Raw genomic sequence first — 18,136 nt, 5'->3', positions numbered from 1 at the left:
TGGACATCGATTTTTGTCTCACACACACACACACACACACAAACAAACAAACACACACACACCACACACACACATTTTACAAATATTCCCAACTTCCGACTAGGACATTAGTGCACATCCTTTATTGTTATTGTATTTGGCTTTTATTGAAAATGCGTTACCTCAAATATTTAGAATACCTTGAAACCTAAATACTGTTGCGGTTGAAGTATTATGCAGTGGATCCATTGATGTGTTCAATACAAGCAAAGACACAGGATCACAGAAGATTCTCCATGAAATCGAGTTTAATAGATTGTTAAAAATAAGGCTATGATGCTGTTGTTGCAAACAACTGACAAGGAGGTGAAATAGGTTTGAAGTCTGGTGCTCCAGAGACGCCTGATACAATGAGACCATTCTCTGGGCTTTTACAGGTACACAACTAGTGAACACACACACACACACACACACTTGCAAATCAAACACACAATGACAAATGTGTCTTAATTGTATACTCCTATCACATGTTCTGTACTGTGCACGCACGCAAGCACACACACACACACACACACACACACAGACATCCAATCCACCCAAAACGGTGGCAATAAAGAGGGACATAGCAGGTAATGTTGCGGTGTTCTCTTACAAAAAACATGCATAGCTTAGTACATGAATGTGTGTGTCAAAAAACACCAAAATTATTGTTCAGATACTTTTGATCTAATGGTTTGCAAAACATTTCCAACATGTTTAATTCATTTTATCTAACCATTATTAACAATCATGTAAACTCACTGGACTATTTTTTAAATGTGTAATAGCCTCCGATGATGCTCATGTAGAAAGTTACATTCTGAACCAAGATAGGCTCCATAGCAAAGGAAATAAATACTGGAATGGTGAAAATATGATATAAAGTTACTGCTGAAATGGAAAAGAAATGGACTCGGGGTCAAACTCGGCCCAACATTTAGATATAAAACAAATCAAAACAACTGCTTCATATTGGTATCTTGCTATCATGTTATAGACATAAAAATACTTATTACTAATAAAAGTGTCTCACAGACAATTACAACATACACACAATGCTCAAAAATCAAACAGAAAAAAGGACGGAAACAATAAATAATTGCCTTGAAGTCCTTCAAAAATGATGAAGCGATCGGGAGAGAGCCTCTCTAGTGCTGTGTGCATGTCCAATACACGGTGCCACACACACATGTATACATACAGAACATCCTTCAAACTATTAGAGTCAACCAAGACTTGAAAACTGTAAAAGAAGAATGTAAATTTAAGTCAGTTGCTTCCTGCTTCATCCTTTGGTCACTGGGGTCGTCCTTGACAACAAATACATAAACGTTCCCTTCATACATTTAGCACACGTTGTTATTGTAGTGTGTGCATTACCACAGGTGTTCTTCTAACTAACGTCTACACGGTTTAAAGTGCCTATGAGCTGTGGCATAAGGGAAACCCCATACTGATGGCACAACGAGAGCGTTTGGGTTTACAGTGGCAGAGCAGGCAGACTATGGACGGAGGTACGGGACTTCCCCATGCAGGCAAACATTAACCTACAGTAAGCTGGTTCTTCTATTCTCAACACACCCACACACAAAGATCACAATGTTAGCAAACTTAATTCTTTAAATCAAACTAAATCAAACTAAATCATTCTCTGGCTGAGGGAGAATTCCTAATGCAGCTTAGTAAAATAACTTCCTGTGTGACATTATCGCTGCTTTGCTTCCGGCAGCATAATAACTAAGTAACTAAGTCATTTATAGTTTTCATTTATTACAGGTGCAGAGGAAAACACCTAACCCTTTGACATCCTATGATTAATTTTGATCCCAAAACTCGTTAAGATAGCAGCAGGTAACACATTTGACACTCCTGAAGTCCAGATCATAAAAATGCTCAACAGAGGAAAGAAGAGGTGGAATACATACAACTGACACATTCAGACAATGTCAAATTAGTGTATATACAGTTGACTGAATTCTCCCCTCTCTCTTCTAACTCTAACCTATTTTAATAAATGGAACCTTTTGGAGAATGTTTGTCCTTGCCTGCTATCCGTTACATCAAAGTCCTTATTAACCTTTGTGAGAAAACGCTCATCCGTTCCTTTACTCCTACGTTAACTTGGTCCTGTTCTGATATTGCACCTGTGCTTCTGATATGCAACCCAGCAGATGAGAACACTTTGTCGGACGTATTCTTTAAGTTCGAGTAAACTTGTGCCAAAACAAGAATAAGGAATAAAATGTATAAAACATGGACTAAAAATAATTGTTCTTACAAAGTAATTACCTAGTCAGCCAAAAAAGAACAATCCATAGTATGTAATTAAAAATGATGGCGAAGGGCATGCGAGGGTTGTCCAGTCCGTGATGCTCTTAAAAGAGTGACGTCGTGACCTGCCAGACGATGAGGTGACTCTGCTCGGCCTTAGTGGGTGCAGACTGCTGGCTGGTGGCCGGCTCAGATAAACCCTCCAGCTCGCTGCCTTCATCACCTGAGGAGGAAGACGGACGGGTTAAACACGTGGCGTACACTTATGCGGCTTCTTTCATTTCCCTGACGCTTAGAAAACACTGTGAGTGAAGCCAGGTGTGCGCGTGTGAAGACGCTTGGCTCCTGTGGAATTTCACGACAAATTCAATGAATGTCTTATCAGAATCAAACGTGGAGGGAGAAAGAGATGAGGGAGATAGAAAAATAGATTTAGATTGAGGTCTTTTGTATAGTTTTAGTAAGAGTATGTGACACACACACACACACACACACACACACACACACACACACACACACACACACACACACACACACACACACACACACACACACACACACACACACACACACACACACACACACACACACACACACACACACACACACACACACACACACACACACACACACACACACAGAAGTGTGCCCGGCTCACCCATTCTGAAGTCAATATAGCCTTCGCCCCCACTCATGACCAAGTGTGTTTTGGGCTCCGAGGCGGCTGTGTCAGAAGACTCAGACGCAGGATCATCAGAACCAGAATCTGCACTACCTGGTGGAGGCATCGCCTGACCTGTGACCACAAATCATAACATCAGGAAGCGAGATTTTAAAGAAGAACTGACACTCACTGAATTTCAGACTCAGAAGTTGAAAGGGTGTGTGTGAGCTTGACTTGTTCTTCTCTGACTTATTTGTTTTTCATCACTTTGGCCACTAAGACTCCACAGTGTGTTTTGCTCCGGTCCCTTACCTGGCACAGTCACAAAAAACTTGACAGCATCTCTGTGTCCATGGAAACACAGCTGGGCGTGGGCCATGGAGCAGTACGGCACAAAGCTGCCTGGCATGGCACAGTCGGCAGTATCGTCACTGTACACCCGCACTGCGCTGCCGGGGTGATTTGGCACTAACCCCGTTGTCTTGTTGGCTGCGGAATCAAGAAATGTGTAAAAGAAGAGAAGAAAGCAGGAAAATACAGACTTCAAAACAGACTGGATGGTGATTTCAGAACAGATTACAAACTCTCAAAATATCTGAATCCTCACTGAAACACAGAGGGACATATGTGTGTGTCTGTGTGTGTGTGTGAGAAAGAGTCACCAGCCAAAGACATTGGATAAAACCTGGCTCGTAGTGTGGCGAGTGTGACTCTGGGGGCAACTGAGTGGATTGCTGATGGCTGTGCCGGTGGCGATACCTTCAGACAGCGGGATGGAGATGATGACGCCGTTTCCCGTCCCCACCCACAGTCGGCTGCAGGACACCACGAGAGCCGTGATCCTCACAAAGGAGAAGCCCAGTTTACCCGTACCTGCAGGAACAGGATGCGTAAAGACGGTACATCAGGTATACACAGGCTATACACACACACCACGGTCAATAAAAAGGTCTAAGAAACGATCTGGATGGGTTTGAGAGGTGATGGGTAGTGAGTAAGCGTACCCAGCATCTTGCTGACGTAAGGCTCGATGTCCACATCCTGCAGGTGCTGGTAGGTGTGCGCGTGGAACAGCCTCAGAGTGGAATCCAGTCGGATGGACACCCAGATGCCGTCGCCCACCCAGGCCAGCTGCCGCACCTGGCTCTCCTTACGAGGATGAGCGTCGAAGGACTTCTGCAACCGCGTCAGTCAGAGCGCAATCGCGTCACAAGATGACAGACATATGTCCCCGTATATAGAGGAGTATAAGACGCAGCAGCAGAGACATAACAAAAGACTGGACGGACAACCGTACCTCTATTCTCATGGCTTTGGGCTGGATGACGTAGATCTTGTTCCTGTAGCCGCACCACACTTTGTCGTGAACCACCGTCATGCAGCGAATGGAGTGGTGAGGCCGGCCGAGGTCCAACAGGTGGTAATTGGTCAGATCCCACTGGCCGTCTGTATGAGAGACCACGGGAAACGACAAGTTTAAGGCTCATATTGCACACCTGATTATTCAAAGAGAACGGATCTATGTGTATCTCAGTGTGTGTGTGTGTGTGTGTGTGTGTGTGTGTGTGTGTGTCTTGACTTACCGATGCCCCTGTGGAATATTGCTAATGTCCCATCTGCCAACGCGACCATCACTCTCCCTTTCACATGCCTGCAACAAGTGATGATGTCATGCTTTATTTTTGTTGTGAAAATGTGATGTGTGTGTGTGTGTGTGTGTCTCTGAAATACTACGCAGCAGAGATATCACTCACACTATGCCGAGGATGGAGTCTTTCAGCTTGATGGCGTGTAGACACTTTCTCCACCGAGCCACAGAGGAGTGGACATAGAGGCTATGGGGTGGAGTGGAGAGAGAGAGAGGGAGAGAGAGAGAGAGAGAGAGAGAGAGAGGGAGAGAGAGACTTTCATAAACGTTTCATACTAACTATCACAAAAAGCATCCTGTAGCTTGTAACTTATATCTGTGCAGCGATGGCAGCACTCTCTAATATCTGCCTCCATCCTCACCATCCATTCTGGGCTCCCAACCACATGGTGGGCAGGGCGCTGCTCGGCCTGAGGAGTTCTCCGTCAGAAGGGTCTGTGTCCTCGGCAAAGAAAGCCACGCCGTCCTGGCAGGACCCCCTGATCGCACGGGGACAGAGGCACCGCTCAACATGGACTCTCGTACAACATAGACACCACCATAACAGCTGATAGACTAAAGTATCCCATCATCCCTCACCTGTGTGTGTCTGAAGCAGGCGAGTCAGTGGGTCCCACCCCCAGTGGGTCTGTGAACACATGCTCTGTGTAGATCCCTGGCTGGTTTTGATCTAATCCCTGGCCCTCGTCTTCCTCTTCACCCACGCCAGCGTTGGCTTCTGTGGCCTCTGTGGCCTCCTCTGCAGTGGGGACTCCATCTTCTGCTGGACTCGTCTCTCTGGACAGCTCAACAGTGGGCGCTGTGGGGCGGAAGGCAAATGATGATCATAGATTACAGAAGAATTTGAGCAAAATTGAGAAATGAATAATCTTTTTAATTCGCTGGTTGCTGTATTTCATTCCTGAGGTGAAGATGGAGTGAGACATATTGACACCGAACTAATCTGTCACAGCATCTCTCCAGCACCAAGTACCTGAGCCGAAGCTGGCGCCGGGCTCAGCTGCTTGGTCTGTGTTCGCCGTCTGAGGGATGGCGGTGGCCCCTTCTGTCGCCATGGCGCCGTCACTGCCCGTGGAGCCCACGCTGGCCACACTGCCTGCCAGTGACACTACGTCACCCTGACTGGCCTCCAGGTCTTGAGGAACCTCCTCGCCTGCAGGGAAATCACTCTCCAACACACCTGAAACAAATATCACAACCGTGCAGCCACAATAAACCGGCAATTCTAAATATATGTACTTGATCCATCAACCTTCAACCATCACTCCACCACCTTACACACACACAAGTCAACGTACCAGGCACACTGGAGATGCAGAGGACGTGAGTGTTGCAGGCGTAGAAGCTATCCAGCAGGTCTGAGGGCTGGCTGGCATCCAGCACCATCACCTTGGTGGAGGAGTGTGTGCTGGTGCAAACCCAGACCCTACAGGACATCACGTCCTGGAGGATCAGCTCCCGCTCCTTCTCATGCTCCCCTCTGTCCTGATCCTGGAGGAGAGGAAAGAATATTTTGCTTCTGTGAGGGAGGAAATGTTGAAAGAACTATGCCTCCTAAATGGTATTAAAAAAACCCCGACAAGCATGAATGCTTGTTTGCCCACTTCCTCTTACCTTACTGTCCTGGTCCAGCTGGTCCAGGCTGCTCTGGGAACCTTTCCGCTGCTTGGTGACCTCTGATGGGTTTAATGCCGTCCCCCCAGACAGGTTAACCCCTGCACCACACCACAGCTGGGCACCAGGGAGGAAAAACACATTATTGACAACGATCAGAGTTAAAAATTGTACCATGAACTACAGCTTAGTCCTGAGGTTCACTAATGTACCTTCATAGAAGCATCTTTTTGATCCAAAGGTCTCAAATACACAGGAACAGGCAGGTTCATTTTGTTCTCCACCTGTCCACCATTGGCCACCTGTCAGGATACAACCAGCACAGGATTCAAGTACAGATCTCCAACCATATTCCAAAAGCTTCAGCTGAAAAGATGAGCGCACAGAAGACTATTAACATTCCTCTTCCTCTTCAATCCTCTTGGTTTCCTACCTTATATTTGCTGGGCAGACTCCAGCCGTGTGCTGTGACTCGCCCGTCCTCCTTCTGCATGTGGGCCTTGACTTGTCTGTACTGGGCTCTCTTCTGCTCTTTACGCGACGGCGAGCTGCACTGGTCTTTCCTATGGGACGACAAAGGAAAGAGAAATATAGTCAGTTACCAACCTTAATACAGACCAGCGGGCAGAAACACTTCATAATATCTATAGCTTTATATCATGAGCTTTCTTTCTGCCAGTATAGTTTGTTTGCACCACTCACTCTTCGTTGAGGAAGTCAAAGGTCTTGGACTTCTCCGTGGGGAACTGCGAGAAGGTGCTGCTCCTCTTCACCAGGCTGCCCGGGTTGTTGTACTTTACGTTGGACTGCGGCTCCGCCTTCTTGATGGCCGGCCCACTGGAGGAGGAGCTAAAGAGCCTGCTGAAGCTGCAGCGGGCGCGCGTTCGGGAAGCCACAGGAGACGACGACAACGCCAATGAGAGTGCAAGGAGAGGAGCAAGGAAGACGGGGGGGGGGGGGGGGAGGTCACCAACCGACCGGGCAACCGAGAAACACCAACAACATTTACCACAGTGACATCAAGCATGCTGGGAATCTTGGAAAACTCTAATTTCCCAGCACTAATTACAGACATCACACTATAAAGAGGTTACCTGGCAATAAAACAAGGAAAAATACACGAAAATGTCCTCATAATGAAAAAGCCGACTGATCCTGAGTGGGAAAACAAGGAAGGCACACAGCAGGCAGGAGGCAGGAGGCAGGAGGCAGGAGGCAGGAGGCAGGAGGCAGGAGGCAGGAAAGCCCGCCGACGCAAGCAGAGGCACAACTGACTGGTTTATGATGACAAAAACTGACGCACGGAAAGGAAACAACACGTCTAATCTGTATCCATTTGTATTGGAGGATCAGTTGTGTGTGAGTGCAGAGAGAGAGAGAGAGAGAGAGAGAGCGAGAGGGGGGTACGGCTGGGGACAGGGTTCACTAAACCATCGTTACCTAATGCTGCCAATTCAAACGCACATCCCAGGACACGGTGAGAGAAAGAAATTCAATCTTAACTTGAATGTTTGCACTGAAGTCAAGAGCGTGTCAATACCAAGAAGCCCAAGTGTACAAGTGAGCCAATAAGAGAAGGAAACGGGAAGAGGACTCACAACTGCCAGATGCTGGATTTCTTCTTTTCGGCCAGAGTGGGATTCTCCCTCGAGGCTCTGAGAGGAGAAAATCACAACAGTGCCACAATAACCAGTCAACATGACATTGCTGAATAGAAAAGAAGGATTTTTACATTGGGTCTGTTTCCGTCTCCTCACCTGATCATCTCTGTCCACCGCACAGCTTCCTGGAGCTCCATGAGCCTCTCTTTGTACTGGTTCCTCTCCATCAGAACTCGGGCCATCTCCACTCGGGTGAAGCGTTTCCTCTGAGCCGTAGGGACGTCGCTCTGCTGCGGTAGAACAAACAACAAGCAAGCAGAGAGGCATGAGCGCAAAGAGCTACAACCAGACCCGGCGTGTCAGACGAGAAGGAGGGAGTGTTTAGTTAAGGACTCACATCTTCTTCGTCTTTAGACTTCTGCCTCGCTTCCTCCATCTCCTGTCGCAATCTGGGGAAGACCATTTATTAAAGATTGCAACAAAACAGCAAGTGAGCCTCGGCGCTGACATCCATTTCTCCTTACTTTCTGAACTCCTCCTCCAGCTCTCTGCTCTTGTCCTCCAGCTTGGTCTTGGCCTGCTCCACAGCCTCCATCTCGCCCTGCAGCATCTCCTTCTCACAGGTCAACTCGTCCACCTTCAATATCAAGTCTTTGTTCACCACATTTAGGGCGTTCCTGTGGAGAAGAAACAGAGAAACCGGGACTGCCGCTGAGCAAACCTGGGCTTTACACAGCATAATAATAAATGAAGGACAAATATTGGGCTTTACTTTGTCTCTAGCAGCTGTGCGTTCTCTTGGATGAGGTTTTCTACTTCCCGGCCCATACCTGAAGAGGAATGGATGACATACTGGGGATTAAATTACAGATAAAACAACTGGACCACATGCAGGAAACAGATCAACATAAGCACTACATATTGAGATGCACCTCTACAGATTAAACCCAAAGTGTCAATACACAACAAGGCACAGATCAGGGTGTGAAATACCTCCTAGTGGGCTGGTTCTCAAACTGTTTCACCCTGGAATTCAGAATTACGAATGAAAACAAACTTAATCCACGGATATTTTATACCCGTGGGGCAAAATAGTCACAAATAAAACGCTAAATTTGTCCTTGTAGTTTGCTCAGAGGTAGTTCGAGAAACATTCCCCTAGTGAGGTATTTGTGATGGTTCACGAGCACACAAACAAACACACACACACACACACACGCACAACGGACCCACAGGACACAAGAGAGAGGGATGGAGAAGGAGAGAGAGAGAGAGGTGAAGTCTTACCAATCAAACTAAGGTCTGAGAAAACCATGCAATCCAAGTCGGGCGGAAAGGGCGAGAGAGAGGGAGAGAAAGAGAGAGAGAGAGAGGCGGAGATGTGAGACAGATGGAAGAGCTCAATCAGTAGCTGTCGACTCTACGAGCAATGAGGGAAAAGCTGCTGGATCTCTAAGGTTACAGTACAACAATGTTAAAGACAAAAAAAAGCCCAGTTAGGCCAACATAATGGCTTTGTTGCATCTTTTGAAGCTATGCAATCCAAAGGAAGCACTGAATTCCATTACTCATGCACCAAAATCTGCCCCGGTGTTTGAGGCGCCGTGGTCAGACGAAGGAAGCCGGAACGCCGTAAACTTGCATCCCTGACACTACTTATGACTTATCAAACATAACATGGGATCGCAGGGGATCTATGAGCTGTGGGGATGGGAGGGTATGGCAGAAAGAAGAGGGGAGGAGGGGAGAAGAAAGCAAATCGAAGGAAAGGTTTGAGATCATACACACCAGAGTACTCCACTGGGGATTATGGGCAAAGCCAGAGGATGAGACGCGAGGGGGGGGGGGGGAGAAAGAGAGGTGATGTTAACACGGGAAGATGGCGGACGCCGTTTAGAACAGCTGGACCAATAACAGTAGTAGTTGTAGCAGTGCAGATACACGACTGATCACAGAGACGATAAGAGAATAAACAGTCAGCATCAGGATTTACAGATGGTTCTCATGTGTCCCGTCATCGTGAGGCAGGCAGATTCTTTGAGGCATAGGTATTAGATGTGTATACATGTGTGCCAAGTTATGTAAATACAGGCGTGATGTGGAGATGTCTGCTACATCCACACGTTTTAACTAACACGGCCACTTCATATGCAGACTGTCCACTGTGTTGGCGCCGCGTTTCTCACCCAGGAGGTCGGCTCCTTCGTCCACGTCCCCGATGAGCCCGGTGCCGGCGGACGACAGCTCTTCAAACAGGGATTCGGTGTTGCGGTCGAACGCCAGATTCTCGATGCCTTTGGTCGGGGTGCTGGAAGAGAAAGAAAGCAAAGTGGAGAGATGACCTCCTGACGCATGGCCGCCTGGGAGATCTACGCCCATGGCTGGCGTGACTGCTCCACCCACCTGGATCCCTTGTACCCTATGAGATCCATGTCCAACTCGGGGGTGGACTCGATGATGTCCTGCACGTCCGAGCTGTCCTCATTTTCCGGCAAACCTGCACAAGACGCACAATAAATGAGACGAGCAATGTTGCGGCAATTTGGTGCTCCACTTAGTCTTTGAATCGATGAATCTTCTGTCGATTGACGACTTGACCGAATGTTTTTGAACTGAAGCCAGCTGACGCGTCAATGCCACAAGATGGAACTCCTGGTCAGGTGGTTGTGCTTGTTGTCTCACCCACTGATATGGATCTGGTTCCCGGTGCCGCCTGCACCTCCGCGCTCTTACTGGTCCCATCTTCCCTCTCCGTGTCCGAGGCCGGCGTGGCCGACTTGGAGCCGCTGAAGTCCGACAGCTCGTCCTGGAGTGGACAAAGTGTGTGTTTACCGCCACGTTTACAGATGGCTGGTCAATGTCAAGGTTTTCAAGCTGACACTGACCAAGAGGGAACCAGAGCCAAACAGGAAGAACGTACAGAAACAAGACGCCACAGTGCAGAAGACGAGGGACAAAGAAGATCAGACAGGGTGGCATGAAGAAGCACAGCACACACAGAGCCACACATACAGTCCAACTTCCCTCAGCCTGCAGCCACAGCACAACATTGATCTGAGCTGATAATCAATCCGTTCTTATTATATTATTACTCAAAAGGAATTTTCAGAGTGGGAATCCTGTGTCCCTGGTACACACACACACACACACACACACACATTTCACCCACCGGGCTGTGAGGAATTGTTTTAGGAAATTGGACGTCATGGAAACAGAACATGTAAGTAAGAGAAATACTATCAATGAAAACAGACACACACACACACACACACACACACACACACACACACACACACACACACACACACACACACACACACACACACACACACACACACACACACACACACACACACACACACACACACACACACACACACACACACACACACACACACACACACACACACACAGCGGGAGAAGTCACACTGCTACCACGGTCACAACGGGACGTGACATTCTATCCCTGGCAGAACGCAACACAACAAAACACAACACAACACAACACGGAAAACACTACACAACTATTCAGAAAGAAGTGTGGAACAGAATGAAATCAGAAATCTACACCCAGTTGAACTCTATCTAACATTAATGTGCTCTAGGCGTGAGTGATCCAAACTCCTGCGCTACTGTGGATTTGAAGCTCACACACACACATATGCGGCACAACGACCATGCATTCTAACTGAAATGAAACAAAACACTGCACGCCACACGCAACCACGGCTTTCACAACGCTGACGGATCGGCAAATCGAAAGACGGCAAACGCAGCTTTAGGCACGGGCCGTGGTTGCACGTGGAGCACGATGCGAAGGGGTGGACTACAAGGTTGAATGAGGATGACGATGATGAGGGCGATGATGAAGCGGAGGGGGCGGGGGATTGGGGACGGGAGGCGCCCCGAAGCCCAAACACACAAACACACTGAGGTTACGCAACGGCCAGCTGCAGACAACCAACTACCTTGCAGTCGTCTGCCAGGGAATTCCCCCAAGAAGAGCACTCCTGAGCACTTCTACCCTCCCTTCTCTTTGCTGGGGGGTCGTCCAAGTCCAACTGCTTGGGGGGAATGGGGGGGGCGGGGGAGGGGGAGGGGGAGAGTCAGAATGAGGCTTATATGTGCAGAAGCAGTGCATCAACCAGGCATGTCTGTTAATCCCATGGAGTGGGCTACGAACCAATTTTGACAAAACGGGATGGAATGGGGGGCGGAGCATGGCACGATTTGTCGCACGTTGCAGACTTAAGTCGTTTCATAAATGTGTGTGTGTAATTTTTCTATCACTCTTTACAGACAGTAGATGGAGAAATGCAAGAAACGAGAGAGAGAGAGAGAGAGAGCGAGACAGAGAGAGAGACAGAGAGAGCGAGAGAGAGAGAGAGAGAGTTGTATTGCTTAGTAAGACAACAACAGGAAGACACAAACAGGGTAAAGTGTGTGTTGATCAAATCTCTGTATATGAAAGAACCTGCAGCGATTTCGGGGGAACAGAAGTGTGACATCATCCCAGGCTTCAGAGAGTTTTGCTGATGTGACTCTTCTCTCCGAATGGAGCTGGGATCACGGCTGACACGAGGACATACGTGTGCGTGTTATCAACCGAGCACCACTACGCAACACTACACACTCCCATAAACAGACGCCACATCCCTGCTGGTTTAACCGTAAAAGCATGTGTGCCTATCAAAGCCGTGCGTGTTGAAAAGGCTCAACAATAACCATCCTGTAGGGCCGACTGCATAACATCACATCACGTGAGACGGTCGGCTGACAGCCAAACGGCGGCGTCACTCCCATCATACACTGCACCACAACACTGACGTCCCAGTATTAAGGAAAACGCAGCAGGGGGATGAAAAAAAACGGAACCACACAACCCAGAATCCTTTTCAGGGAACGGACCACAGTAAATAAATCCCACCTTAGAGAAAAACAGCTCATGATAGTCACAATAATCTTTATAGGAGTTAGGTTTGAGCACTGACGACAGCGGAACCAGGAAGTCGAGATCATTTATAACACAAAATTGCAGATGGAATATTCATGAGAGCCTCTTTAATGTTCTCCCCCTGACTGCTTCACCAGGGGAACAGACAAGTGTGCATATCCCTCAATGGTTAAAGAGGGGATGTCTGAAAACAGAGACGGCCTTGTCAGACGCCTAATGAAACACGCTTAAGCACGCCCGACCCTTATCAAAGGCTCTCTATCTCTACCGTCTCGATCTTCCCAGTCTGACTGAAGACCCGAAAGCATTCACAGAGCATTCAGATCACAGGGTTCCTGCAGGTTTCAACACGTTACATTTTTTTAGACTATGAAAGCAATTTGAGACCTATTTCACCTCAATACTGGGAAAAAAAAGAAGGAAAAGTCCCAGAATTCAACATTCACATTCAACGGAACATGACGCGACAGGCTTGGAGGCCTGAGTCCATCTGATCGAGGCTCAACCAGTGGAAGGTGTGAGGCCGGTAGCGAGTCAGGTTGTTGTCAGGGAATGCAGCCAAAATCGGGTGCTTAACTCCATCTGAGGCTAAATCCCAGCACGCCACCGATAGCGGACAAGTACCGTAAGGGAACGTTAAAATAACTTTGAAGAGAGAGTTGAAGAGGGCGTGAAACCTTGGAGAGGTTTAACAGCTGGGGTGTGTTGTCTGATACTGGCACATATTTGCTGAATTTAAGTGTTAATTGTTTTGGCATTAACTGTGATGAAGTCCACGTGGAGGCGCCACCCTCACACTCCTACCTTGAGGCTGGTGTTGGAACGCGGCTGTGCTGGGTCGGCGAACCTCCAAGCCTCTGCGCTCGGAGTCTCCGCCCTGGCCTGAGGGTCTGGGTGGAGCAGCGAGGCCCCGCCCGGTGATGGGAAGATCCCAAGCGACAGGGGGCGCTCTCTCCTGGAGAGGATGGAAAATGAATTCAATTGCATCCCATCTGCAAGTGTGTACTCTTCGTACATGTCAAAACAAAATGACTCTTAATTATAGGTGACATCACAAATTAGGGGGAATAAATTAATTCTCTACTTCTATATGCTCTTATTTTGTTGCGTCTTCTGCCTCGGTGTGCTTCCTGTCAGATCTTACCTGACCCTACCCACCGCGTGAGACTCTGCAGCCTCACTCATCTGCTGCAGCTTGATCCTTTCTACATGCTCCATGTAATTATGGATCATCTGCAAGAGGCCACAACAAACACACACACAGATCCAGGGGAAAGCGGTGATTAGTGGTGTTTGTGTTCTTTTGTCTCCGCAACAACGACACACCTCCTTCCTCCCGCCATCCCTCGCTTACCTCCGTGTGTCTCTGATGAAGGGAGTTGAATTCCTTCTTGAGCTCCAACTCTCGCTCCTCCAACCTGCCGACTGAAAGAAATTACAGCTATAAACAGGCAGAACAGTTAAAGACTAAAGTAAACCTAACGTCTCATTCATTCCCAATCAGCTGATTCTCTCATTTACACCACAGTTGCTGTGGACTCTGTCCTGTATAGGGAAGATCGGGTCAATCAGCCCGGGTGCAGCAAGTGCAACATAATGAACCATTAACGTGTCACAGGTAGCGGCACATGGTCAGAGTGAAGAGCTGCGAGAAAGACAGAGAAGGATTTCTGATGGAAGACAGAAGCCGTGGTGGTGAAGCGGACAACCAGGCATTCATCGTCGGCACGGCTTTGCAGCCAAGAGGGCAGCCGGCCGTTCTCTGTATCCACCGTTTAGCAATGGGAGAGAGTATGAGCTTTGCCTCCATTCCTTAATCCACCAGTAAGAGGGCTGGTAATGCACTGCGGCATTATGAGGATGGGAATAACAGAAATCCTATAATCCCATTACCGTTACCCAAGCAAAGAGAGGGCGAGTGTGTGTGTGTGTGCGTGTGCGTGTGTGTGTGTGTGTGTGTGTGCGCGTGTGTGTAAGCGTGTCATGCGTTGGCTTATGTTCCTGTGTGGAGAGAATGGAGGCGTGGCGAGTTATGAGAAAGACATCAAGTGAGAAAGGATGTGGAGAAGAATGGGTGAGCTTTAGACATCATAAAGAACTCAAAGTGTAATAAGTCTGTGCGGGCCGTTGTTGTTGCGGGCGTGACAGTGAGATAAGAAACCACTCATTTAGAGGTTTTTACGCGCGCTTACTCTGATCTGCATAGTTCTTGATCTTGAGTTCCAGTTGGCGGGAGTGAGACTCCATTCTGTCCACGCGTGTCTGCAGGTCCTTCTTCTCCTGTTCGTGAGTGTCTTCAAACTCCATAAACTTCTGCTCAGGGACACAGAGACAGAAGGGAAACAAAAGAAAGGGTTAAGCCTAAGGATACACACACACACACACACACACACACACACACACACACACACACACACACACACACCTCATAAAGCTTAAAGGTGCTATTAGGATGGGTTACTTATCATAACACATTGATTTCTGTTGTCTGCTCAGAACACATAGGCAGTATTGAAGCGTATCACAGTTGCCACCATAACAACTTAATGTCCCACAACGTGCATCGTGATTATGGAGTGAAGAAAATGTAAAAGTGTGTCTAATCTGGGAGAGGAGGGACAGGATCTTGGCGCATTCTGTTCACCCGGAAATTCTAGCTCCTCCCCGCTTCCTTCTGAGTCAGCGTCCACATCCTGTCCAGCTGAGCCGGTAAAGGCCCTGATCTGGCCACCCTTGACTTTATATTTGCTGCTACAGGACTTAGACCGAAGAGTTATGACACCAAGAAAGACGTAAACAAGAGAGAATCAATGTGACTTGGGGGTGGGAGTTCCCTCTGTTTGGAAAGTGACAAAGGAACATGCGACCTGGAAGTAATTCCTCTCTTCACCAGTCTACAATCAGGCTCCGAGTATTCCTGCTCTCTTCTCTTCAGTTGTGTACACACAGTCTTTTCCCAGAGAACCAGCGTGTCCACAAGCATGTTCAGAGTGTACATGATGTGTGCATTTGTCTCCGCATCACACACTTTGACACACTGAAGGCGTTTGTATGGATGTGTCTACACACACACTCTAGTCTATTTTACTGCCCTGACCTGAGGACAATCAATAGAAACTGAGACAGATGGTCCGAGTCACATCTGGTTCACACCAAGGCTCACAGCCAGGAGACAGCAGATCAACACGCCTAAACCACACGTATGACGAAAGGACTTTCAATTGTCAAATACGTCCAATCATCTGAGAGTACATCTACCTCATTTACGTATTAGTATGTATCAATATGTTCGCTTCCAAGTTGTGTTTTGGTCCTGAGGAAACCAACTAACCCTGCTACAGCCAGATGTTCACATAGATAAACTTAAATGTGATTTATTCCTGCATCTTCTTGGGTATTTTCAACAGCTGTACAGAACTTTTGTCTGTTTATGGCTGAAGATGGTCCACATGTTCATCAGATCCCTGCTTCAGATTCATACAGTATCTGATTTCCATGTGATGTATTGTGATATAGCTAATAGTCTATGTTGTGACCTATTATTGTGGTGAAACAAGGAATAAGAGTGGAGCTACAATGGGACGTTTTCCAATGTTTGTGTCTGTCAGGAGACATGACAACACCCCCACGGTGCTCATGTCCTACTATCTGTTTCGGTCCACCGTCTCTGTCCCCCCCTGTCCTAGTCATTCCAGTGATGGTTCAAGATGCTGAGTCACTTCACCTGCTGCCTTCTTGTGTCATGATTTCGCTCTGTGATGCAATAGGCAAGGGCACGGTTAGGAAAAGATTTGACACACAGGTGGATAGGCTACACTGTTGTGATGTGATGTCTGCTTCAGGCTCTAAGTTGAGAGCTGGAAATTTGACTTTAACGTAACGGGGTAAAGAGAGGGCGGCTCAGTCTGGTGTGTTTACATCCCTAAAGAACATGATGGGAGGAAGGACGGGATGCTACCCGGCCACGTGTAAGGGGATGCTGGCTGAGAGGGAGACACCTGAGGCGGCCCTGGTCGACGGTGTCCCCCCAAACCCCTCGGCTGTAAACTCACCTCCTCGGCGTGTTTCCTCAGCGCTTTCTCCCGCTCATACTGGGTGATGAGCTGCTCGTTGTCCTCCTTCAGAAGCTCCAGCTCCACTTCGTGCTCCTGGTTCTCCGCGAACACCGAGTCCAGGTTCTCCAGCACGGCCACCACCAGCGGCATCAGCTCCTTCACCACGTCCTCGTCGTACTTGCCGATAAGCCTCTCGAACTCGCGGTAGATGGAGTTGGCCAGGCCCGATACCCGCTCCGACATCATCGCTGATGTCCCCGGGTCGTCCTGGTACACAACTCCGTCTTCCAGCTCCATTTTCAGCCCCGCTCCCTTTCAGCAACCGTACCGATATGAATTATTCCGAGTTACCCCGCCAGAATGTACCCCGTTATCCTCGGAATCGGACGCAGCGTTTGTTTAAATAACCCCACACATTGAGGACATCACACGTTTGGACTATTACATTCATCAGATGCAAACCAAGCTAGGCTACGTGGATTTCCTCTGTTTTTTCCGTCTCATGCTGCGTTCACGTCCCCCTCCGACGCTTTCCTTTCTATATACCCACACAATGAACACTCGATATCGCGCTTTCATTACCTTTTGCCAAAACGAATCTCAGGGTGGTGATAAACAAATGTAATGTATGTATCAAATAACAGACTTACTCCGTATTCTATCAGTTGGAACGGAATCTTAATTGATTACACTAAAGAAGTCCGTTTAATTTATGTGTTATACATGGAACAAATCGTAAAACACATCAATTTCAACTCTCGCTTGTAAACACCTGAGATTATGTGCTTCATTTGCAGCTTTGGGCTTTGTCTAATCAGTACGTGTGTTCACTCTTGATTTGAGAGGGTTTTGTAGCCCTTTCACCGCATTTAGTCTGATCCACAATTGGTGTTCTTTATACCTATGTTTTAACATAATTGTCCTCAAATCAAAAGAGAGGTTGATGATATACTAATATCAGAACTTTACACAGCAGATAGAGGTACGTTACATTTACCAGTTGTTGTAGTCCTGTAAGTTACATCTTTTGTCAGTCTTATTGTTTTGCAATCCTATGCTCCACATTAAAAAGTGTAATCTTCCGACGACACGTGAAGGCATCATCAAAACAGCTGATTTGGTGACCAGATCACGTAACGACGTCACGATCGTGCTAAAACGTAACCTATGTTATTTGTGCTGACCTGCTACAGGGCCTTGCACAAGTAATGGCAAGCTTCAGTGAGAATACTATGACATTCTGCTTCATATGTGTGATATGAAATGTTGGGACAGTATAATCATTATAGAAATGATCCAGTCGCACACTCA

The 18,136-nt window shown here is 47.7% G+C and overlaps 1 protein-coding gene across 2 annotated transcripts; it reads right to left on the bottom strand.

Moving 5' to 3' along the window:
• Positions 1-269: 269 nt before the first annotated feature.
• Positions 270-17,468, bottom strand: LOC142989334 (C-Jun-amino-terminal kinase-interacting protein 4-like). Of its 2 annotated transcripts, XM_076138809.1 has the most exons (30): positions 16,823-17,468; positions 14,963-15,083; positions 14,125-14,195; positions 13,915-14,003; positions 13,575-13,725; positions 10,499-10,622; positions 10,220-10,313; positions 10,003-10,124; positions 9,605-9,616; positions 8,589-8,646; positions 8,341-8,493; positions 8,214-8,265; positions 7,973-8,106; positions 7,814-7,870; positions 6,918-7,082; positions 6,649-6,778; positions 6,428-6,517; positions 6,216-6,332; positions 5,900-6,092; positions 5,575-5,781; positions 5,181-5,400; positions 4,964-5,080; positions 4,708-4,788; positions 4,537-4,604; positions 4,251-4,399; positions 3,958-4,129; positions 3,713-3,826; positions 3,266-3,442; positions 2,948-3,085; positions 270-2,512 (listed from the first exon to the last, which is right to left on the bottom strand). In XM_076138809.1, the coding sequence occupies exons 1-30, from the start codon at positions 17,120-17,122 to the stop codon at positions 2,394-2,396; spliced, it is 3,795 nt and encodes a 1,264-aa protein (XP_075994924.1). In that variant the 5' UTR covers positions 17,123-17,468; the 3' UTR covers positions 270-2,393. The 2 variants fall into 2 exon arrangements, with proteins under 2 accessions (XP_075994924.1, XP_075994925.1); XM_076138810.1 differs by lacking the exon at positions 9,605-9,616.
• Between the last annotated feature and the right edge of the window lie 668 nt (positions 17,469-18,136).

This window comes from Genypterus blacodes, unplaced genomic scaffold (assembly GCF_046128005.1).
Source record: "Genypterus blacodes isolate CSIRO-AG114 ecotype Tasmania unplaced genomic scaffold, CSIRO-AGI_Gbla_v1 ptg000401l_1, whole genome shotgun sequence".
In the NCBI taxonomy this organism is placed as follows: domain Eukaryota; kingdom Metazoa; phylum Chordata; class Actinopteri; order Ophidiiformes; family Ophidiidae; genus Genypterus; species Genypterus blacodes.
This window is presented reverse-complemented; position numbering and strand designations above follow the sequence as displayed.